The sequence below is a fragment of the Silurus aristotelis genome, assembly GCF_946808225.1.
Source record: "Silurus aristotelis genome assembly, chromosome: 7".
Classification (NCBI taxonomy): domain Eukaryota; kingdom Metazoa; phylum Chordata; class Actinopteri; order Siluriformes; family Siluridae; genus Silurus; species Silurus aristotelis.
Genome location: NC_139580.1, coordinates 4,243,624 through 4,269,745, shown reverse-complemented (window position 1 = coordinate 4,269,745; position 26,122 = coordinate 4,243,624). Strand labels below are relative to the sequence as shown.

Below are 26,122 nucleotides of genomic sequence, written 5' to 3'. Positions count from 1 at the left end.
TTGTTATAATATTGTCTTTATTGCGTTACAGATTACAAAATGTGTCATGTCAACGAGGCAGGAGTTTAATAATCTTGCATAAATCACTTTTAAAACCTCAAATGCATTTCTGCAATATCTCGGCATCACTCAAGCACTTGTGCGGTCAGCGTGGCTTTTCTTGCCTTTGCCCTTTCATCATGGTAGTTCTGCTTTGCAAAAAAGTTTCTTACAGTAAGTAAAATCTGAATGCTGTGGTGCAGGAAAGTCATGTGACTTGTACCCAACAGTGACTATGTAACAATTTACTTTATTTTGAATGGGAAAATACCCAGAACCCACAGGGTGTACACTCATTTACCTGTTTTAGGTAGTTTTCAGACTTTCATTGTATCAGGCACACGGTGCCAACAAACCCTATTAAGCACTATTTACTACTCAAACGTGAAAACCTATATTTACTTACAAAATATAAGACACAGTCATATTTCATATAGCTAGACACCTAAAAGATTTCTAAAATAGAACAAAAACATCAAAACAAGTATAAAAAAAATTATAGAGGTGACTTACAGTATTACGATCTATTACGACGTCATTCCGTGCCACCTTGTCTACAAACCAGTACCTGAGAAATGAATCCAGATAAAAACACTATGCCAGGTTGGTCAATACAACCAATAAAATCTTTACCAAAATAACTGTATTTTGGTAACACCTTTTGGCTGAACATGCTTAATTAAATAAATGTCATCTTATTGTATTTAAACAATACAAAACCCAGTTCCAAATGAGGTAAATTGGGTAATTTTTTTCCAATAACTGGCACATAACTGACCATACTTTTTGTATGCTTTTACCATAATAAATTGTTTTATAGATGTTCTAAAATTATACATTTCAATTAAAACCTTGTGTAATCACTATAGTAGAAGAGTACTTTAGGATGTGCAGTTATGACTAAATAATCAAATTCAAGGACATCATACCACCCTGCCTTTGAGTTTCTTCCTATAACAGCAGACCCTGCTGTGCTTTATATTCTTTATATATAAGTTTAAATGAGTATATTGTACGATTTAACATGTTATTTTAAAAGGATGGGAAATGGTACAATCACAAAATTCAAATTGCAGTATACAGAACGTACATATCAATAAATGGATGCTTTTTCAATGTTGTAATCTGTTGTAACCTTCAATTTCATTCTTAAAACCAATAAAGGCTTTCACCTGAACCTGAATTTTTCCAGTGGCCCACTGTTTCAGAAATGTACAAAATATGCACACACTACACACTTGTGTGTGTACACTTGTTAACAAGCCAACCATGAGGCAGCAAAAGTCACAAAACCCCTTCATATGACTGCAGGTTTATAATCTCCACAGCCAGTTTCTGGGGGTCCATTACGTTTGGGAACATCTCCATTGCTCTGTCCACGAGACGGGCATTAAACACAGCTAGCAGCTTCTTCCTTACTTGCTCCCTGTCTGACATTGGATGGTTCCAGGGAGAGCGGTCACCCTGCACAGGTCCTGGAGGCATGTGGCCAAAGTGTCTGTATGGCTCAGACCAGTAGCCACTTCGAGGAGGCGGAATGGTTCTGTGGTGGTACTCATGGGGTACACTATAGCGGGGAAAGTTACCTGGTGGGTAAGGTGCTCCTCCATAAGAGTGATATTGGGGGTAAGGGTATGGCAGGTTGTTTGGGTTTTGGGATGGAGCTATATTGATGTGGTGGGGTTGGTAACCTGGATTGGATTGTACATCGGATTGGTTTAAGGACTGGCTGCAAGTTGGAGGATGTTGGAACCTTCCACTAGAAGAATTCTTGGACTTCCTTTGCTCTCCTCCAAACTGGAGCTCACTGTGACATTCATATGAGCCCAGACCTGAGTCCAGGTACTCCTGAACAGAAGCAGAAATGTAGTCTGGATTTGTTGGTGAGTACTTGCCAGAACAATCTCGCTTTGAAGAGGACTTTCTTGAAGTATGCTGTGGTGTGTTCTTGACAACCACCATATTCTCACTGGTGTGGGTCTTTTTGACTGGTACACTTTGATTAAAAGTAAGTTTTTGCTCCATCACTTCTTCCAGAGAAGCCCCATGGGAAGGGTTTGAGCCTGCAAACAATGATTTCTGTGGAAAAGAGGGCATTTTGGCTTTCTCACGCAATTCGTCTGCCAAGGAACGCTGGGATTGCTTGCCACGTTCTGGGTGACTGAACTTGCACTTGATCCCGTAGGTGCACTTTTTACCTTAAATTGAAATTATTAGAATAAACACTTAGTATGCTTTAATGATAACATTTATTTTTTTGCATTTTGTAGGATCCAAGGAAACGTACCCCACCCACAGGCTAATGTTATCAGGTATACAGTTTTAAAATCTTCAAGCAAATCAGTCATCAGAGTACTCAAATTAAAGTTCATTACCGGGCATAAGAGATTATATATTTATGTGGACTAGTTGGCACATGTACATTTCTGCAGAATCACAGGATTTGCAAATAAATGTTTGCTGTAGAAGGTAAGGAGGTAAAGAGACTTGTTGAGACTCACCGTAAGGGCAAGGTAGTTTCTTAGTAGCTCGGGGAGTCTTGCGCAGAAAATTTTCCAAAGTCGGCCCATGTCTCCCAAGTGGATCATCTGGCAGCATAAACCTTGAAAACCAAAGAACAAGAAAAAATTAATAATTCTCCTATTTTGAACCACATACCACTTACTTTGTGGTGTCTGGTCTTCTAAATTTACAGCATTAGACAGACGCCCTTCCAGAGCGGCTTACATTTATCTCAATCTCATTCAACTGAGCAGCTATGAAGATAATCGCCTTGCTCAAGGGCCCAGGAGTTGCAGCTTGGTGTAGCTGGGATTTTAACTCATGACCTTTGGATAGAAAAAAGTCTAACCACTAAGCTAACTAAGCTTCTAATATATAATATACTATATAGACATGTATTGGGACACCTGACATTTCCTGCCATATGCGGTTCTTCCCCAAACTGTTAACACAAAGCTGGAGGCACACAATTGTAAACAACCTCTTTGGATGTGGTAATATCAAATTTTGCATTCACTTGAAATTGGAAACTCAAACCTGTTCCAGCATGACAATGCCCCTGTGCACAAAGCGAACTCCATGAAGATATGATATACATAGTTTGGAGAGGAAGATCTTATGTGGCCTGCCTCAGAGCTCTGATCTCAAGGCCTGATCTCCCAGGCCTCCTCACCCTACATCTGTACCTGAGTTTACTAACACCCTTGCTGCTGATGAACACAAATGTCCACAAGCACACTCCAAAATCTAGTGAAACATCTTCCCAGTATAATAAGCAAAATATTGTGAAAATCGGGACTAAATGTGGAACTTGATACTTGATGGCACATACCATACCAATGACCAGGTGTCAGCACACTTTTACCAATATAGTGTGTGTGTGTGTGTGTGTGTGTGTGTGTGTGTGTGTGTGTGTGTGTGTGTGTGTGTGTGTGTGTGTGTGTGTGTGTGTGTATGTATGTATAGTATGCTTAAACAACAATGTCTAGCAGGCTTCGAGGTATGACTTACTTGTCGTTGACAAATGAGTACATGAGCAACCTCTCCTCTATGAAGCGTTTCCACTCAGGCTTTTCTCCCTGCAGATCTCGGTAGGTATCATTAGACACTATGACACCATCCACGTCATATGCAAGCTTCAAAATGAAGCGGTCATCGTAGCACACCACCCGCTTTCCCGCCACACGCCTTGATGGAGTAAAGACCAGAATCTTTTTCCGTTCCAGCTCACGGAGAATTTGCTGATCTGTGGTAAATAAACCAAAAAATCAGGCCCACAGTCAGAATATGTTTTCGTCCAGTAACAGTTTTCTGCTTTACATAGCTGAATTAAATAATTCAATGTAGTGCAGTGTTCAGTCCCAGTCCCAGTCCATGTCTGCCAGTTTTAGGAAGAGAATTGTGGCCTCTGTTATTCCCACTAAAGGATTGCTGGTTTCTGCTCCTGTACCTGCAAGTCCCAACAAAACACCTCTTACTATAAATCTCAGTGAGCAAGTAATGGCCTCTATACTTTTTATTCTCTGTAAATGAAGAATGACTTCTTTGCCTAGAAGTCCCAGGAAATTAGGTGTTTCCACTGTACCTTGTAAATCCCAATAAATAAGGTGTAGTCTTTGTGCCTATGAGTCCCAGGAATAAGGTGTGGTCCATGAGTCTGTCAGTCCCAGGAAACAAGGTGTGGTAAGAAAGTTTATCCAATATTCTAGTTGTGAAAACCATAACTCAACATTACAAAATGGCTTAGAAATAAAGTAAACCGGATACTACACATAAATAATACTTGTTTCCACTGACTCTTCAATAAAAAGAGGAACAGCTGACCTATTGGAAAGCACAGATATGACGTCTACAGGTATAACCAAATTACCGAAAACATTTCCCTCACCACAAAAGAAATCCCAGTAATAAATTTGTAGCTTTTATCAATGCTGCGCACACATCACTAAAGTTAAACAGTAAATAAGGCAAGTCAAGTTCAACAAACCATATAATCAAACAGTGGATTATCTTCAGGCTTTAGGAAGTATTCAAGCAATGAGCAAACTTAACTGTTTTTAGTTCAGGTTGGCTAACAAAGAGGTTTTCACAGCTGCTTCCTTTAGAACCAGCCACTGAGAAATAAGCTACAGTTAAAGTTTCTTTCACTTTCTCTCTACTGGCAAGGAAGTTCTCCATGAAAATACATTTTTCAGTTCTGTATCTGTGGTGTTTGAACAAACCATGGTGACTAAAATACATAGCATTTTTCACAGTCTCTTAGCCCAAAGTTTTTTCCTGTCAGCGGCCTGCTTTCTGTTTGGTTTGCTGTCTGTCAGCTCCCAAGTCATGAACCATTTGAAAGATCACTCAGGCTCTTGTTAATTTTAGCAGAAACCATAAAAGTGTCTAAAGTTATACTAAAAATAAACTTCACCTCTTAAATATGTTTGTAGTGGTACAACCTGGAATTTAGATTTTTACTATTTAAATTATGCAATATTTCTAACATTACTGTGAGACAAGGGTTAATTAAACAAAGAAATTACAGACATCTTGGGAAAGTACTCAGGCTTTATTAGATTGTTCTCAATTAGAATAATGTCTGGGTATTAAATGGGTCATTCTAATAAAATTCTTGGTTCTTAAGTCTTAACCACTTACATGTTGCTTCAGCAGAATGCTACCAGTTGTCCAACCTCACCCACCTAGGATTCTAGCATTGCCAAGTATTTGGCTCCAATCATCTTGCCCTCAACCCAGTCCCTGTTGAAAGCATACCCACATTACAAAGATATCACCAACTTTTTTTTACTATGGTACTGGTGTTCTATGTTGGTATGGTATATGGTGTTACTATGATGATTCACATTGTTCCACCAAATGCAGCACTGCGTGAATGGTCTCAATAGACCAAAATTTACCACAATTCAGTGGGGTTTTTTTCTCTTTCATAAATCCTTTCGTTGCGATGTTCCATTATTTGAATTGCGGGTTTGTCCAACTTCTTCGGGTTTTCCCTTAATTCTTTTACTAGTATCAAATGATTCACAGTTAGGCCATATTCTTTTCATTCGTAAAAATGCAATGTTGTGGTTGAGATTACTTTTGTTACAACCAAACCCATAGTCATCCTGTGCCTATAATGATAGATGTTTGGTATTTATTGTACTGTTTGTTTAGGTATGTTCTCTCCGAGTTCTTCCAGGAACAAATGCATTTTTATTGATACTAAGATTACATTACAGTTTATATGCAAATGGTCGACATTGCACTAGCTTCAACTAGTCTTTAACTAAATGACTTCTGAAGACTAATATTTTTACAGTAAAGGGGTGAATACTTATGTAAGCAAAATTTGTACCTTATAATTTCTATTTTCTAATTGCAATGGTGAAATTTTTTTGTTGAAATTCTTTTTTGTTTGTAGATTCATGACTTGTTACCAAATGTATGTGCACACTTAAGTACTGAACTTCCCATTTAAAAAAAAATTGAAAAAAAAAATTCAGTCGTTTAAAGATGTATTCCCTCTTTGATATTATAATACGCTTTGGGAATTTAACGCAAGAGGTTTGGCACTGGGTATAGTATGTAATGAACTGCTATAAAGCTCTGACCTCAACCCTTTTTAAACATCTTTGTAACTGTGTGTGTGTGTGTGTGTGTGTGTGTGTGTGTGTGTGTGTATGTATGTATAGTATGCTTAAACAACAATGTCTAGCAGGCTTCGAGGTATGACTTACTTGTCGTTGACAAATGAGTACATGAGCAACCTCTCCTCTATGAAGCGTTTCCACTCAGGCTTTTCTCCCTGCAGATCTCGGTAGGTATCATTAGACACTATGACACCATCCACGTCATATGCAAGCTTCAAAATGAAGCGGTCATCGTAGCACACCACCCGCTTTCCCGCCACACGCCTTGATGGAGTAAAGACCAGAATCTTTTTCCGTTCCAGCTCACGGAGAATTTGCTGATCTGTGGTAAATAAACCAAAAAATCAGGCCCACAGTCAGAATATGTTTTCGTCCAGTAACAGTTTTCTGCTTTACATAGCTGAATTAAATAATTCAATGTAGTGCAGTGTTCAGTCCCAGTCCCAGTCCATGTCTGCCAGTTTTAGGAAGAGAATTGTGGCCTCTGTTATTCCCACTAAAGGATTGCTGGTTTCTGCTCCTGTACCTGCAAGTCCCAACAAAACACCTCTTACTATAAATCTCAGTGAGCAAGTAATGGCCTCTATACTTTTTATTCTCTGTAAATGAAGAATGACTTCTTTGCCTAGAAGTCCCAGGAAATTAGGTGTTTCCACTGTACCTTGTAAATCCCAATAAATAAGGTGTAGTCTTTGTGCCTATGAGTCCCAGGAATAAGGTGTGGTCCATGAGTCTGTCAGTCCCAGGAAACAAGGTGTGGTAAGAAAGTTTATCCAATATTCTAGTTGTGAAAACCATAACTCAACATTACAAAATGGCTTAGAAATAAAGTAAACCGGATACTACACATAAATAATACTTGTTTCCACTGACTCTTCAATAAAAAGAGGAACAGCTGACCTATTGGAAAGCACAGATATGACGTCTACAGGTATAACCAAATTACCGAAAACATTTCCCTCACCACAAAAGAAATCCCAGTAATAAATTTGTAGCTTTTATCAATGCTGCGCACACATCACTAAAGTTAAACAGTAAATAAGGCAAGTCAAGTTCAACAAACCATATAATCAAACAGTGGATTATCTTCAGGCTTTAGGAAGTATTCAAGCAATGAGCAAACTTAACTGTTTTTAGTTCAGGTTGGCTAACAAAGAGGTTTTCACAGCTGCTTCCTTTAGAACCAGCCACTGAGAAATAAGCTACAGTTAAAGTTTCTTTCACTTTCTCTCTACTGGCAAGGAAGTTCTCCATGAAAATACATTTTTCAGTTCTGTATCTGTGGTGTTTGAACAAACCATGGTGACTAAAATACATAGCATTTTTCACAGTCTCTTAGCCCAAAGTTTTTTCCTGTCAGCGGCCTGCTTTCTGTTTGGTTTGCTGTCTGTCAGCTCCCAAGTCATGAACCATTTGAAAGATCACTCAGGCTCTTGTTAATTTTAGCAGAAACCATAAAAGTGTCTAAAGTTATACTAAAAATAAACTTCACCTCTTAAATATGTTTGTAGTGGTACAACCTGGAATTTAGATTTTTACTATTTAAATTATGCAATATTTCTAACATTACTGTGAGACAAGGGTTAATTAAACAAAGAAATTACAGACATCTTGGGAAAGTACTCAGGCTTTATTAGATTGTTCTCAATTAGAATAATGTCTGGGTATTAAATGGGTCATTCTAATAAAATTCTTGGTTCTTAAGTCTTAACCACTTACATGTTGCTTCAGCAGAATGCTACCAGTTGTCCAACCTCACCCACCTAGGATTCTAGCATTGCCAAGTATTTGGCTCCAATCATCTTGCCCTCAACCCAGTCCCTGTTGAAAGCATACCCACATTACAAAGATATCACCAACTTTTTTTTACTATGGTACTGGTGTTCTATGTTGGTATGGTATATGGTGTTACTATGATGATTCACATTGTTCCACCAAATGCAGCACTGCGTGAATGGTCTCAATAGACCAAAATTTACCACAATTCAGTGGGGTTTTTTTCTCTTTCATAAATCCTTTCGTTGCGATGTTCCATTATTTGAATTGCGGGTTTGTCCAACTTCTTCGGGTTTTCCCTTAATTCTTTTACTAGTATCAAATGATTCACAGTTAGGCCATATTCTTTTCATTCGTAAAAATGCAATGTTGTGGTTGAGATTACTTTTGTTACAACCAAACCCATAGTCATCCTGTGCCTATAATGATAGATGTTTGGTATTTATTGTACTGTTTGTTTAGGTATGTTCTCTCCGAGTTCTTCCAGGAACAAATGCATTTTTATTGATACTAAGATTACATTACAGTTTATATGCAAATGGTCGACATTGCACTAGCTTCAACTAGTCTTTAACTAAATGACTTCTGAAGACTAATATTTTTACAGTAAAGGGGTGAATACTTATGTAAGCAAAATTTGTACCTTATAATTTCTATTTTCTAATTGCAATGGTGAAATTTTTTTGTTGAAATTCTTTTTTGTTTGTAGATTCATGACTTGTTACCAAATGTATGTGCACACTTAAGTACTGAACTTCCCATTTAAAAAAAAATTGAAAAAAAAAATTCAGTCGTTTAAAGATGTATTCCCTCTTTGATATTATAATACGCTTTGGGAATTTAACGCAAGAGGTTTGGCACTGGGTATAGTATGTAATGAACTGCTATAAAGCTCTGACCTCAACCCTTTTTAAACATCTTTGTAACTGTATACCCCAGGCCTCCTCACCTCACCTACATCAGTACCAGACTTTACCAAAACCCTTGTAGGTTAATGAATCTCCACAAATCTCCAAAAGCACCCTCCAAAATCTAGTGGATCATCTTCCCAGAATGGAGGAGGTTGTTATAATAGCAAATATTCTGTTGAAAATTCACCTTTTAACCTATAGCCCCAGGTGTCCACAAATTTCTTTTGTCTATATAGTATACGTAAACATACAATTATGTACAATCCTACATAAGTGTATTTCATTATGCGTAATCCCACATAACTCTGAAAAGGTGAGGTTGGACTGTTTAAGCAAATGGGAGAGTCTATTCATTTGCATAATTATTCCGGCTTGTACATCAGTGTATTCTTTAATGCTTTTTCAGGATATAAAAGGTAAAGGCAAATGTATTCAGCATTGAAAACATATTAATCTGCATATTCAACGTAGCTAATGTTTGACATTTTTGTTTGTTTTTTTAAAGGTTATCAAAGAATTGAAACAAATTACTTAGTTACACAAGTATTACTTATTGACTTATTACTTATTACTTATCAACTCCTGTTTTGGTATATTCAAAGATACAGTAATAGGGAGATGTGTTTCTAAGTAAACAAAACCCTGTGGCTGTGTGGGTGTAAAATGACATAAATAAATAAATTTATAAACCACTTTCTTATCAACCGAACAAGAAAAATACTTGTATATCTCTAGCTTTTCTCTCTTTCTTATTACTATCTAACAATCAGACGGTAGCATGCGAAGTATGAATGCAAAGTTCTGGTATGTTTCTAAACGCTTGACTGACATGCAAATGGCATGGCTGTAGGCAAGACGATACATCAACAGTTCAACATAAGCACTAGCTAGAAACCTGTTCGCTCACCCAGCCGGAGTTTCATGCTCATGCAAATGTGTCACAAAAGAAAGCAGTGCAGTTAACTAATTACTTCCTGTTAGACGCGATTGTGCATGAATGCGGCGTCCTTATCGTAGTTTCAGGAATTGCTAATTTGTATTCTGATTTCTGATTGGTCAGAAGGAGATTATCTAGAGAAGTTTTGTTTGTTTGTTAAAAAGATTGTTAAGTTAGAATTTACAATGAAACTGGAATAAAACAGTCGATGTGACATGTAACATGAAAAGTGAGACACAGTGGAAGAGCCACTGCCACATACTGGGAGTTAAACAGGGTAAATATGGAATTAATGTTTTGCTCAGTTTCTTAGCAAACTAACAATGAATTTGATAATATCGCTTACCTCATTACTGACGCATTCATTGTAATGTGAACAGTTAATAACCTCAATAATGATGGAATTACAGTGATTTTGTATCTGGATGTCACACAAATGAAGATAGAGTCGCTTTTGGGTATGTTTCCTCTCAATGTTTCTTTTTCACGAAGTCCCAGGGAATATTCCCCTCTCCACAATCACCCCTGGCTCATTATAAACTTATAATAATTATTGATGTTAAAATTTATATTTGTACTCTATTTATGTGTGTAAAGATAATTTACAGCAATATTAAAATCTATAACAATTAAATGGCAAGACACAATTTTTTTGGTACTTCTCACCAGGGTGTTGCCATACATGCTGGACACCATCTAAGCCAAACAAGTTTCTTAGTCTCATCAGACCACAGGTCATGGTTTCAGCTTGTTGTCGCACACTGTAACAAGCTGGAACCATGACCTGTGATTTCTACTTCTGTAAACCTCTAAAGCAATGCTGCAGCACTCATGCGCCTGTTTTTGAAGCAGCTTCTGCACCTGACGCACAGCACAAGGAATTAACTTCTTTGATGGACCCTTGCGAGGGTTGTTCCGAGTGGAACCCGCTGGAAAACCTCTGTATGACCCTAACCACTTTACTGTAACTCAGTTTCAGGGTGATACCGATCTTCTTATAGCCTCTGCATCTTTGTGGAGAGCAACGATTCTAATTCTCAAATCCTCAGAGACTCTTTACCATGAGGTCCTTGTTAAACATCCAGTGGTCAGAATGAAAGAACTGAACTCAAAGCACCAAACTGTTCTAAAACAAGATACACACATTTGTATGCTGCTGTCAAGCAGACAAAAACATCAACATGATGGATAGGACATGTGGCACAATGTGCAGGAAATGTGCACATTTATTGCAGCCCCGCCTCCTCAGCACTCTGGAAACGCCCACTCAGGTATCAGAGATGGCTGTGCTTTTTTTTTTTTTTTTAGTATTGTGTTTGGTAAAAATGTAATAAGAACGTTTAATTTAATTTGCAGCTTTAATAAGATTTTTTTCAAGATTTCCAAACTTAACTCACTAAATTGCGCACACACGCACACACCCCTCAGGTGGTCTTTTTGTGCTTCTCTTTTAGTTCACGTTGACATCTATTTATTTGGTTGAAGCTTTTATACAAAGTACACTGTTGGTAACCTGACTACACTAACTGTGGTTTTAAGAATCAAGAACAGGAAGTGAGATCTGTTCCTTCTTCCTTCTGTCTCACCTGTGATCGGCACGTCCGGCCTGGGCTGTTCGCGTCTCCACGACGGCACAAACACAGTTACATCTGTGTGCCCTCGATCCAGGAAATACTTCACAGCCAGCTGGATTCCCAGGCAGGAGAAAACTTCCTTGTTCCCATGACTGAGCAAAAAAAAAATAAAAATTAATAAAAAAAAGCAAGGGATAAAATGTTTTGGTGCGAATTTTTTTCAGTAGACTCTCAGTACACAAGTACTCAACTGGAGTTCTGTGTGTGTGTGTGTGTGTGTGTGTGTGTGTGTGTGTGTGTGTGTGTGTGTGTGTGTGTGTGTGTGTGTGTGTGTGTAGTGGCCTGTGGGTGGGAGCAACGTCATCATTTAAAAGACCGGATAGAGGTGGTCAGAAAGAACAGCCTCAAAACCCTCCAGAGCATACCTTTTTTCGCTTATATCACTTTTGTTTGTTAACACATGAAGTCAATGTGTGACTGGACCTTTTTGCTGTGTGAAGTGGAATCTTAGGTCACGGTGTAGTGGCAAAAGGTCAAAAAGGAGAAATAGTTACCACGCTGTCGGGCCAGTTCTGGCACCGTGCCTGTCTATGTCTCATTTGGATGGCATGTGACTTCAGAAAGGCGTGGAGGCAAATTTGCATAGCAGGAGAATGCTATATAATATGTCATTGTTGTACTATTAATCCCTGGGCTACAGTTAGCTGATTGTACTTTTTTTTTTAAATACATTCTGTTCACATTTTTCATCATAAAAAAGATTTAATTGTGAAATGAAAAGATTCACGCCCAAGAGAAATTGTTGTGAAAGGAAGGAGGAAGACAGTGAACAATGACTTTCTTAGTAGGCTACTGTTTAGATACAAGCCGTGTAACAGACAATGGCTTTCGTTAAAGCCAGTGTAAAGTTTATTAGTTTCAATGTAGACACCTGCGGCTTATAGACAGGTGCGGCGTATTTATGTTCAAAATAAAAATCTTTGTCAAATTCAGTGGGTTTATATTTGAGGCTTATATTTGGGTGCGTTTAATAGTCTGGAAAGTACGGTATATAAAATGGAATACCTGAAGCATAAACAGTTAAATGTACAATATTATGGACAAATGTTTGTGGACATCTGACCATAAGCTTATGTGATTTCAGAATATCCCATTCCACATTTAGCCATTTGCTCTTATAACATCCTCCACTCTTCTGGAAAGATGTTCCACTAGATTATGAGGTGTGACTGTGGAGATTTGTAGAGATTCATTCATATATATCTTCATAGAGTTAGCTTTGTGCATTGAGACATTGTCATGCTGGAACAGGTCTGGGTCTCCTAGTTCAAGCACATCTCCATGGTTGCATTACTGACATTGGTGTTTCTTCCTGTCTTCAGCCAGCTGCTACCATACTACATAAGTTTATAACAGTATCATTATTTTAATTAGTAATTGAAGCCTGGTTAATTGCCATTATTAGGGGTTAAATCCTGGTCTGATTGGTCAGAATGTTGATTAGTTTTAACAGCAATACTGCAGCTGCTACAATACCATAACTGATCACTGGAAATGACTTCCCAGGTGTTTCACAACATTAAATGGAACTATAAACAGATACAAAGTATATGATTTTCATGATTAATTAAAAAGATTCATTATAATTGTTGGCAAACTGCTGTTAAAAGTAGAACAAAATTCTCTGGGATGTTCCATTGTCGAAGGAACATCGTCTTTGTGGTAACTAACTGATCACGCCACCCTGTTGACATGTTGCCTACATTAGCTTAGGTTTTAATCCTTGTATCAATAATATAGTCATAACATTAAGGATACATTGATCCAATACAGACTTGAAACGCTGGACCGAATGGAATTTGAGACATCCTTCTACTTAAATGATCATGCATGTGAGCAAAATACACGTTATTTATTTAGCCAAATAAACAGTTGCTCGGTTAGAAGTCAGCATGATCGGTTATCATAACAAAATGAACAAACCATATCAAATTCAAAATAGACTGAAAGCTTGTTATTCGTTTGTGGTTTCTTAGCTTTTAGACATGCTAATCCATCAAACAGATGAACCTAAAGCCATTTAAATGGAGCTTTCCCTTTATTGTCATGTGTCTATTGACACAAGTCTTTGTGTCCAGTGTTTTCTTAAGCATCTGTTTGCTTTCATCATTTACGCAGAGGATTTTTTACATACTTCCAAGATGAACAAACCAGAATTTGCATATAACAGGGACACAAAGATTCTAGAGATAAACATCGGGGGAAAAAAGGTAAGGAAAGGCAACAACATATTTCAAATATTGAATATTATAAAATAAAATTAAGTTGTTTTTTTTTTACAAAAAAAAACAACAACCGTTTTTTTTTTTTTAACCTAGCTGTAAAAGTACCATACAAGTGCTAGGTCAGCTTATTCTTTAAATCCTTAATCTTCTTTATATCTTTACAATAACATTGGCATTTTTTTATTATTTGACGGGTCAAAATAGCAAAATAAAAGCATGATAAAAATAACCTGTACCTTACACACGTGACAAATTCACAATCTGCTGGATTCAATGCCCTTGTTTCATTAAAGAACACAAAAAAACTTCTTGAAGATCTTAAGAGACTTGCTCCCCCTTGCTAACCTCAACCTTATTAAACACCATTGTGATAACCTGGAACGCTGAATGCACCCCAGGCCTCCTCAAACTATATCAGTACTTGACTTTACTAACACCCTCGTAGCTGAATGAACACAAATCTCTACAAGTATATTCCAAATTATTGTGGAACATATTCCCAGAATAGTGGATGTTATTATAAGGGAAAATAAGTATGAATGTGGAATTGGATGTTCAAAGGACATACCTATCTAATGGTCAGGAATCCACAAACTTTTGTCCATATAATGTATCTTACAGTACTGATTATATGACTATATATTTTAGTTCATTTGATGGAACTGTTAAACAGATAATACATAGTATGTATCAGTACCATACTTCACTCAGTATGGAATAAAATGACACTCTGATGGGTGTACAAGGGAAATATAAAATCCTATAGAAACAACTCCTGGTCTGAGTTATGAGGATGTGTGTGTTACACCTTTTTTTGGGCTCATCGGGACATTTTGATGGTGTTATGTTAAGCCTCGCTTAGTTTTGATGAATGAATTCAAGGGGAGGATTTAAAACACAACAAAAAGTACACAATGTTCCACTGGGAGTTCATCTGAAAAACTTTTCCATTTTTTCTCTCAATGCTCACACAATCTTTTAATGCTATTATTTATGTTATTATTATTATTATTATTATTATTATTATTATTATTATTTATATTGTATCATCTTTCAGATGCTCAGTAATTTCAGTAATCTGTTTAATGCTAATTATGGCAATTATATTTATGGTGGTCATTACCAGTAATAATAGTAATTTCAATTAGTATGTCTATATTTAGATGTTGATATTGTATCACTAGATACTATTTATAATCCTGAAAACTATAATGCAAATGCAAAAAAAATCAATCAATGAGGATTAAAAAAAGCACATGAAAACCAGTCAAATGAAACCAAACAGAAAAACAATGGATAAAGTAACAAAAAACATAACCTGAACATGGAACAATGGTAATAACAAAAAACCATGAAAGACAACAACAACAATCAAAAGACCAAATGTGCAGTAGATCATGACAAATAAACATGTGACATTGTACACTGAGGTGCAGAAGCTTGTGGAAAACCCAATCCTTATCCATAATCCTGATATTGTTTATATCATGATATTGATATCATTCTTCGTATTACTAGTTGTGATTATGGTGCTTGAAATTGATAATCTATCAGTAGACATTATTTATAACTGCTGGTACTGTAACACTTGGACAATATTTAGAGCAACTGGTGGTAAACTGCATTGTCTTGTACTGCTAGCTGTTATTAATAGTGAATTGTGATATTCGCCAATACTGGTCACGCTAGTCAATTCTAGTCATTAGTTATAGTGAATCAATAAAGTTGATTTTGTGATGCTAGTCATTATTAATAGTTTATTTTGTAACGCTATCATTATTTATAGTTAATTTTGTAATGCTAGTCATTATTAATAGTTCATTTTGTAATGCTAGTCATTATTTATAGTTGATTTTTTGATGCTAGTCATTGTTAATAGTTTATTTTGTAATGCTACTCATTATTTATAGGTGTTGATCATGTAGCATTAGTCATTACTTAGACTTGTTGGTCTTGTAATGCTAGTCACCATTAGTATTTGATTACGTAACACTAGTCATTATTTATATACTTTGGAGTCCTTAATCAAGTTAAAAACTAGAAAACTCTAGTTTTACAACATCTAAATTCTGGGTTATAATTTCTTACATCCCTTAGCATCTACATTTAATCTATTTTTCTATTTTCAATATTTGGTACATTGGACAATGCCTATGTTCACTTTCCCACACATCATTATCGGACATGCCCTGTATTATTGACTCACCTCATTGCTACGTTGCTGCCGTCTATCACTATCGGCTTGAGGGCATCTTCATCCGGGCCTGCGTCACCTTGTTCAGCAGGTAGAGATGAAACACTGTGACTTTTCCTCTGACTTTCAGCATTTGGGACCAGCACTGGTGGATCGAGAGAACTTTCTGTCTCTGCTGCTCTGACCTGTATCAGTTCTCCAAGAATCCGGTCGGTGTTTGTGTGAAGGCCCAGCTTCAGCAGCACAGCTCGGATCTGAGCATCGGAAAAACCCAACTTCCTAAACAGATCCAGCTGGGGCTGAAACTCAGAGCTCAGGTCCTCTTGCTCTTCGGGCTGCTTTTCTTCCATTCCAACAGGCAGTTTGGATAGGCTGAGCAAATTTGTCCATATGACTGAGTCTTTGTGGATGACGGAGGACACGCTCACGGTGCTGCAATAGTCAGGCCAAAGGTATGTATCCAAAACTGAAGGAAAGGCTGGAGGGATGAGACCGGTGCCTATACTCATATCCAGAACAGGTCGTCTACTGACTGCACACACCTGTAAACAAAACAGACATGCAGTGAAAGATCATTCGCACTTTTGGGGAATTTCAGTGGTGAATATGACTCCAGGCAATATGAACTGGTTTCATATGAAAACACTATGTGCTTACAGTAAACATGACATCAGCAGATTTCCCCAGGTTTTAAATATTTTTTAACATCACTTACATTTGTGACATTAGGCAGAACATGCTTCAAATTTATACATGCATTTACTAGTCCCATGTGCATTACAGCACAGTGAAATTCTATCTTCCCATATCCCAGCACGTTAGGAAGCTGGGTTCAGAATGTGGAGTCAGCCATGATACAGCACCCATGGAGCATAGAGGGTTAGGGTTAGCTTTGAGTTAGGGTTGAGCCTTGCTCAAGGGCCCAGCAGTGGCTGTTTGGTGGTGCTGGTGCTGAACCTCCGACTTTCTGATCAGTAACTGTTGAGCTACTACTTCCAAATTGCCGAATTACCAATTCCATTGATAAATTACAAAAAAAAAAAACTATACCAATAGTAATAAAGAACTCTCTCTTCTTCTTAATTCATATTATATAATTCAATATAATATAATATTATATTGTTTCATATCTCATCAATTATTGGACTCCCAGATCTTAATTCATGTTTAATATCATTTTAACCCCTATGCTCTTAACTTATTGTTCTTCCTATTGACCATTACAAAGACATGTACCTAATTTTTTTATTAATTTCCCGATATGTTGCTGCCGAAGGTATTAATATATTCTCTAGAACAGCTATAGTGACAACCGATCTAAACAGTAATGCAGCTGCAAATCACTCATAGATCTATATTAAGAGACTTTTTCGATTACACAGCACCGTGGATGCATTTTGAAGCAAACTGAGAATAACTGAACAGAAATGAAAGTTATGAAGCAAATTTTTTTTATGAAGTGAAAGTTTAAAATTCACTCTAAAAAGAAACTTGGACTGAAAGATCATGTGGACATAATTCTAGGAAGCTTCCTTATTTTTATTTTTTTTCCCAATACAAAAAACATAAGTGCTCCAAGTATCGAACAAAACCCAACACTGAAACAATACACACACACACACACACACACACACACACACACACACACACAAACACACACACACACAGTATATTCTATATGTATGAATTTAGCTACTTTGCATTCAAATGAGGCAAAATGCTGCAAGCTAACAATATGTATGAATTTAAAAAAATCGAATCAGGCAAACAGATACCAAATACCAGTATATTATATTTCAAACGGTACGATATTAAAACTTTGCTGAATTCTGTATTTTATATGCTGCTGTTCCAAAATCTTCCCAAATTGCTGCGAAACCGTTTAAAGACTGAAAAGATAAAGCATTAATTGTGTTACTTCAGTTGCAATGTTTTTTCTTCATAGTCAAAATGTACCCTATGTTCCCTGTAGGGTTCTTTGTTACAGTTGGATACAAAAGGTATTAAGATATGAATCTTTTATTATTATTATTATTATTATTATTATTATTATTAATATTAATAAATTGTTTTCAATTCACTTATCTTTTAGTGCTGATTATTTGTTGCTTATGGTATCGATAACGATGTATTACATTCTGGTATCCTACTATAGCCCAAATGATGGTATCGAGCCATCCCTAATTCAGGAAATACCATAGCTTTTATATCACATCCTTATCTAATACATCTCACATTACTCATAAAATCAAACGAACATTTTGAGCATTGAACCTGAATTTTAGTGTTACCTTTGACCAAATTTATAGACATTAATTTTATGTTGTATTCATTCATTCATTTTCTCCCGCTTATCCGTAATTCGGGTCGCGGGGGCAGCAGTCTAAGCAGGCCCCCGCCTTCGACTGCTGCCCAATCCTCACAGCACCGTCCCTTACGGTCCCTCCTGCAGGTGGTGAGCCCACGGGAAGAATTTTATGTTGTAATATGTTTAAATTCATAAAACATGTAACAAAACAAAATATACTAGACTTTGGTATACTCCTCACGGAAACATTTATATTTTCTTTACTTTATTTGGATCTTAATGAAGTATATCAGTGTTACTGATTTCAATGTTTGTCTAATGGTTATGATTAACTAAAACCAGAGTATAATTACCAAAGTGAGTGAGAAGAAGGAAAAGAGCAAGAATGTTACATTAATAATTCACTTCTTGTGAATATTCATTGATAACTCTTGTGTTGCGTAAGTAATAACTCAAGCTTTCTATATTAGTCAATTCCGGTGCAACCTAAATTTCAGTGTACATTGGAGTAATACATTTGAGAGATCACACAAAACACCCCCAACAAATAGCACTTACCAAATGTTAAATAGTAAATTCAAATTTCAGCTATAGGTTCACTATGGAATGAGCAACGCACATAGAAAAATACGTATCCAGCACGTTTCACCACAGAGTGTCAATCACACTGTTTATTTATTTAAGCATATCTTGTGCATTCTCTCCATTTATTGTTATTTAATATGGTGATCTCTATTTTCACTTTAATAATAGCAGCTATAAATAGTCATTCCCTCCCCTGCGTCTCATGTTTCTCTATCATAAATAAAAATACACATCTTAAAGGTGAACCTTAAGGTCTTGTTCCTCAGGTTTTAAATTAGAAACCAACCTAACTGTTCATTTACAACTTTGAATACAGAAGTATGTCCGTTAATCAATCTGTAAATGTTCTTATCATAATACACAAGTTAATTAAAAAACCTTAGAATTTATAGTAATTAATTATAAAAAAAAAAAGGACTTTTGTAAACTATGTGTAATAAACGACCAACTGGTTTTTATGGTAGTGCTAAAAGACACACTAATACACTACCCATAAGCCCCTATATATCACATGATCTTGTGACAGGGTCCGTAATCACTCCCACCTCTGTGAACTGTGTTTGTTTTATTTGTATTTAATAAATGATCTATTTAATTCTGCTTGTTTGCATTAACTACCAATACCTGACTGAAAAGTCTGAACAATCAATGGATACTGCAGAATTGGCTTTTGGATAAGAACTGTGTGATGTGGGAAAGTAGGGAATCCAATGCTGGAAAGGTTTTGGGTTTCAGTTTGGCACCATCTCCTTCTGTCCCAGTCCTTCTAAGAACATCACTCTGAATATCTGCCTCACTGAGGACACCATCTCCTCTCACAACTTTACTATCCGTCCTCCTGCTCTTCTGAGAAGGGAGCTTTTCTAAAGGCATCATTCCTTTCTACGAGTCCCACCTTATTCATTCATGAACTGGTAAAATGATCTCGTCACAGGATCCTTAATCGCTTTTAACTTACACCTGTTTCATTAGATCTATTTTTTCTGTGTCGCAATGTCAAGCTTTTGTCGTTGTTCCTGGCTGTCTGTACATATCAGTTTGTCACTTATACATAACCAGAGCTTATGGATCAGAGGGACGTCTTTAAAAAGCTATGAATGAGCCCATACCTTTCTAATTTCTGGACTTTTTTTACACCAAAATAACCCAGATTTCCTGTTTGGGGAAAACAAGGTGTAATTTTAGTAAATGATAGCGTGCTAGAACGAGTGCATTAAATAAATCCTGTATTTGATTTATAGTTGTTTATTTTGCTCATTTGTTAGAAAACCAATCAATTCAATTCATTTTTATTTGTTGAATAAGATGTTCTTTATGTGTAGGTTTGTCCCTTCTGGATAAGAAAAGATAAACAAATAAAGAAAAGGAAAACGAATATTAAGACCAGAGTAGAAATTGTTTAATGTTTATACATTCCTGTACCATAGTGTAAACTGGATTTACCTGCTCAGGGGTCTGAATCAGTCCTCATAGAAAGTGAAGAAACTTCACAGGTGTAGAAGATATATTGAGCTGAATTACTCTGATCCCAAGTTTCCACCGTGGGGAAAGTGTGTATCCAGTTTCATCTCCAGTCTCTTAGTAATTCCCAAAGTATATTACTTGAAATTAGTTTCAGCGCAGAGAAACTTTGTCTCTATTTCGCTCCAGTGCGCGTCTCTGCTCCAATCCTCACTCTTTAAAGCCTGCAAGGTTCCGCCTTCCGGAAACACACCGTGCGCAGAACAAAGTGCGCATGGAGAGGACACACGTGTCCAGGGGCTGGGACAGGGCTGTTAAACCGTTCAGAGAGGGAAAAGAGTGCGGAGTCGGATACGGATACGATACGAGGCGCATTAAACGGGGTCTTTCCGGGTAACAGGTTTGCGCTGCGCCTCTCCAAAAAACTCAACCACAGCTCTCCTCTCTTCTAACCCTAGATCATCAGGGTTTGGGTTGGGCAAGTATGATGGTGTACAATGAAGGAGGAATAACTCAGGACTTAGTGTGATAATAAATACGCACTGATCATGAAAATCAACTAAAACGAATGTGTGCGCAAAACCGCATACCCCACGGATGGCAAATCCCAGGTCCCCTAAGATATATGATTCAATGTCATTTGATTTAATTTTTTTTATTATTAGTAGTATGCCCTGGTGGTCTACTAGTTAAGATGCAGTGCTCCCACCGCTGCGACCCGGGTTCGATTCCCGGTCAGGGAACCATCCCCAGCCACTCTCAGTGCCGGTCCCAAGCCCGGATAAATTGGGGAGGGTTGCGTTAGGAAGGGCATCCAGCGTAAAACATATGCCAAATCAAACGTGCGGAGGATCCGCTGTGGCGACCCCTAACGGGAGAAGCCGAAAAGAAAGTTTAGTTTATTAGTAGTATGCTACAAATAATATGACACACACACACACACACACACACACACACACTACTGCCCCCTAGTGCACGATCTAACGCCACCGCGCAGTCCTGCTCCACAAGAGCGCAACATTTTTGTACGTACAGTACAGACCAAACGTTTGGACACACCTTCTCATTCAAAGAGTTTTCTTTATTTTCATGACTATGAAAATTGTAGATTTACACTGAAGGCATCAAAACTATGAATGAACACATGTGGAATTATATATGGAATTATATACATAACAAAAAAGTGTGAAACAACTGAAAAATGTCATATTGTAGGTTCTTCAAAGTAGCCACCTTTTGCTTTGATTACTGCTTCGCACACTCTTGGCATTCTCTTGATGAGCTTCAAGAGGTAGTCACCTGAAATGGTCTTCCAACAGTCTTGAAGGAGTTCCCCGAGAGATGCTTGGCACTTGTTGGCCCTTTTGCCTTCACTCTGCGGTCCAGCTCACCCCTAAACCATCTCGATTGGGTTCAGGTCCGGTGACTGTGGAGGCCAGGTCATCTGGCGCAGCACCCCATCACTCTCCTTCTTGGTCAAATAGCCCTTGATGCCTTCAGTGTGACTCTACAATTTTCATAGTCATGAAAATAAAGAAAACTCTTTGAATGAGAAGGTGTGTCCAAACTTTTGGTCTGTACTGTATGACATTTTTGATCATCTTGTTACTAGATTTTCAGAACACCATGTGTTGTCATTAAAAAAATATATATTTGTATTTAAATATATAATTCTATGCACTATAGTCCCTGTTAGTGTTAAGATGGTTCTCACACTGGTTCTCTAAACACATTCCTAGGTTGTGTGTTCCGTGTCTATAGGGTCTTCACGATGAGGGTATGTAAGGTACACGGAATGTCTTTGTCTGGACTCACACATCTTCGGTTACTATGTCTTCTTACCCAATGTCTGTCGTCTGCATTAAACTGAAGAACATATGCTCCATGCTGTGTGCTGTGTGATTCTTCCCTGATCAGAAAAGGCACCATGGGCATCGTAGATTGCATGGAAAACCAATCCAAAATTAGGTTTTGGTCCCCAAACCTTCATAGTATCAGTTTCTTCTCAAAACCTCAAAAAATGTCTGAATCACACTATTCTGTAGAAAGTGTTTGTTGTTTTTGGATTGGAACTTTAGGGCCTAGACCTGTTCCAGCATGAAGATCAGTGTTGGATAAAGTACACGCCGTTCCTGTATTTGACTAGAAATAATAATAATATTACTAAATACTAATATTATGTTAAAATAATGAGATATTAAGTCATATATGGGTAATAATGTAGGTGAAGTGAAGAGGCCTGGGGTGCAGTCAGCACTCCGATTTATAGTCACATTTATCTTCAGGAGCATTGTCATGCTGGAACAGGTTGAAGTGAAGAGAAAATTTCAGTCTACTACATCCAAAGACATATTGTACAATTGTGTGCCTCCGTGTTTGTTATAACAGTTTGACTGTTATAAAAGAAAACGACATATGGCTGGAAAAATCAGGCGTCCAAATACTTTTGTCACTATAGTGGAGGGGAAGCATACAAGTTTACTATTGAATTAAACTTGTTGAATGGTAATGATTGTGGAAAAATAAAATAAAAATACCTTTATACCGTAGTTAATTAAAGATCTAAGATTTATAGGTGTGTAAATCTATAGCACATTTACTGCACAAAAAAAGAATCACATATTTCACAGCTTGGAATCAGGGACGATTGTAACACAACAGGTCCAGAATTGCTTTAAGTGTTACCTCAAAAGCATTTCTGAGTATAATAATACTGCACCATATGCAACATGAGTGAATGTAATTGTCAATGTGAATAGTCCCAAATTATACTGAACTACATTTACGGCATTTAGCAGATGCCTTTATTCAGAGCGTCATACAAAAGTGCTTTGAGTCTCTATCAATGAATAAATCAACAAACCAACAAACACTGATATCATCAGCCTGAACACTCAGATGTTTGGACATCCAGGGGAAACTCATTCCACCACCTGAACTAGTATAGACAAAACTTTGGTTGAAGATGTGTTTCATTTATTCAAACGCCTTCATAAGGTTATTCTGGATATTTGGTAACATAAAGCAGACGCACGCCTTCACATCTAGCAGTGGTTCGGGCAGATCGAGAATCTGAGTGTGGATTCACAGTGAAAACATTTTAAACCAGAGCCAAAAATAACTATTCAGTAACTCTTATTATCTAAGTGTAAATCTTCTGTTGCAGATTCTCTGAGGCGGGTTCATTCAATCGCATGGATTTCTGAAAAATGTTTAGCGTTTGGTTAATAATAAGGCTGAATATGTTTTTGTTTAGTAAAGTGAAGCCAAACAGGTTCAAAGTTGCTAAACATAAAATGATGAACGGACGGAGAATTTATTTACTTATTCTCACTAATTCAAGTTTAAACCTGATGTGTCTCATCTCTTGTGCCATTAATCACAAAAATTAGTCAGAAGTTCTAACGTGACGAAGCAAAACGGAACACGACATCTAGAATAAACATGTTTGCAAAATTCCGTTCTGAACAAATCAATGAAGAAACTGACTCACAGCCCATAAACCACAGTCTGGTCTTTTACAGCACATGCAAATCAAACATCATGCATATTAAGTCTGTGTTTTGATCACGAATTGAAGAAGTTGGTCACAAGTATTGGGATACCTGACTTTTCCATGTTTCTTCCTCAAATTTACACAAAGTTGAAGGCACACCCTTTTATAGGACGTCTTTGGATGCATCAACATTAAATTATCCCTTCGCTTAAACTAGGAGACCCAAACATGTTCCAGCATGATGGTGCCCCTGTGCAAAAATACAGCTCCATGAAGATCTGATTTACATGAGTGAGTGCAAGATCTCCTGTTATAGATTTTCAACCCTACTGAACACCTCTGGGATGAATGTGAATGCTGACTGCACCCCAGACCTCTCCACCTTCCCACCATCTCACCTACATCACTATCAGACTTTACTAACACCATTGTGGCTGAATTAACCTTTACAAATGTCCAAAAAGATCTAGTGGAACATCTTCCCAAAAGAGTGAAGGTTCTTATAACAGCAAATAGGAACTAAATAAGGAATGAGATGTTTAAAAGGTCAATCTTATTGTCAGGTGTCAACAATCTTTTTTTATTGAAGGTTTGCCAGACAAATATATAATCGAATAAAAACAGCTGCAAAATAGAATTGAGATCTTATTTTAAGTTAAACAGTTATAAGCATTACATTTTCTGTCATCGGTCCATCATTTTATTAAATCAATTCATTTATTAGCTGAATAATTACTTAATTATATCTATTATGTTCATTACTACATTACATAATTATTTTCTTACACACATTTTCCAGCAGTGGAAAAATAACATAGTAGTGGTTCAAACATCTACGGATGGTTATAGATTATTAAAGTTTACTGAACAGGAGTCAAATTTGAAGTATCTACACTTCAGAAGATCAATTGCTCACAGAAAAATATTAACCCAAAATTTTAGTTGAACATGAATAGGGACTGTTTCATCATACAAAGAAGTCAGCGTTCTGTCATTCTGCTCGTCCTTATCTTGGGATTGCTGCATCTGTAACCTTTAGAAAATTTTCAAAAGCAGGAGAGTCGATCAGTCAAAGTAACAAACCCAGAAACTGACCAAAGGGTAAATAGTGTCAACATCTCGCTGTCACATAAACCTGGTAATTCATGGAATGTAAAAACCTATTAATTGCGGTTTATGTGGGGTTTATTGAATAGAATTATTAATTATTTGTTAAAAACAGTATTAATTCATTAAATTATATTTCATTTAAAAAAGTCTCTTTGATAATATATTTTAATCATATATTTATATCATATTGATATAAATTCAATTAATTTGTATTTGTATAGCACTTTTTACAATAAATTTTAAGAATGTTGATGGAGAAGTATAAAGAAGGTCAAAAGGAGTTGCATTGTGTGTTTAGATGTAAAGAAACAGGGTGGAGAAAGAGGAGTTGTGTTATTGTATGAAGAAGTCAGGTGTGTCAGAGAAGTATGTGAGGGTGGTGCAGGACATGTATGAGGACAGTGTGACAACAGTGAAGTGTGAAGTAGGATTGACAGACTGGTTTAAGGTGAAGGTTCGACTGCATCAAGGATCGGCTCTGAGCCCTTTCCTGTTAGCAGTGGTGATGGACAGGTTGACGGACTAGGTCAGACAGGAGTCTCCGTGGACTATTGTGTTTGCGAAATGATATTGTGATTTGTGGTAAGAGTAGGGAGCAGGTTAAGAAGAACCTGAAGCGGTGGAGGTACATGAATGCAAACTGTAGTCCTCAGTCAGTGTAGCAGATTGATGACATGTATCCAAATTCAAATCCTCAAAACTCCTGTGCTTCTCAGTCATTTCATGGATCCCCAGACATTGATGTGAAACCATCCCCAGCTGCACAGAGTGGCCTCCAGTCGAAGAGAACGCCATCCAGAGGCAGGCAAATATCCCAGTTCACCGAACATTTGATATCCATGATCCCTCTGCTCTTTTACCTCAGAAACAGTTTCAAAAAGTTTGCAGCCTCGACACGACACTGAGGCAAATCACATTTTCTTAAAACTTTAAAATGTTTTTAAATAGATTATTTAGATTATAAAAATTTTTAAAATAAAACTAAATGATTATTTTAGTTTTAGCTTTAGTCCTGTCTATTATAGTTTATTTGATATAAAGAAATTATAGCTTTAAAAAATATCTTTATTGGTATCGATATCGATGATCATGGCCTTAAAAGTTCTTGGTAAAGAAGAATCGTTCCCCAATAAACATTCAGAATACTCTGAACTCTTACTACTGACTTATTCTGAATGATAACATTTTAGTACTGTGTGTTCTTCGGCAGTTCTGGTGTGTGTGTGTGTGTGTGTGTGTGTGTGTGTGTGTGTGTGTGTGTGTGTGTGTGTGTGTGTCTGCACGTTCTTGCGTGCGTGCTGTAAGA

The 26,122-nt window shown here is 37.1% G+C and overlaps 1 protein-coding gene across 2 annotated transcripts; it reads right to left on the bottom strand.

The window, feature by feature from the left end:
- Positions 1 to 20,424, bottom strand: zc3h12ab (zinc finger CCCH-type containing 12Ab). 2 transcript variants are annotated; one of them, XM_083547074.1, is made up of 6 exons: positions 20,172 to 20,424; positions 15,869 to 16,398; positions 11,390 to 11,529; positions 3,553 to 3,787; positions 2,541 to 2,641; positions 1 to 2,237 (listed from the first exon to the last, which is right to left on the bottom strand). In XM_083547074.1, exons 1-6 carry the CDS (start codon positions 20,172 to 20,174, stop codon positions 1,324 to 1,326), a joined length of 1,923 nt encoding a protein of 640 aa, XP_083403200.1. In that variant the 5' UTR covers positions 20,175 to 20,424; the 3' UTR covers positions 1 to 1,323. The 2 variants fall into 2 exon arrangements, with proteins under 2 accessions (XP_083403200.1, XP_083403201.1); XM_083547075.1 differs by having other exon boundaries at positions 20,193 to 20,335.
- Between the last annotated feature and the right edge of the window lie 5,698 nt (positions 20,425 to 26,122).

Coding starts and splice junctions, on each gene's coding strand:
- zc3h12ab (XM_083547074.1), bottom strand. Junction 11,530..15,868: donor GGCAGCAACGTAGCAATGAG/GTGAGTCAATAA, acceptor TTTTTTGCTCAG/TCATGGGAACAAGGAAGTTT. Junction 2,642..3,552: donor TACTCATTTGTCAACGACAA/GTAAGTCATACC, acceptor TTGGTTTTCAAG/GTTTATGCTGCCAGATGATC.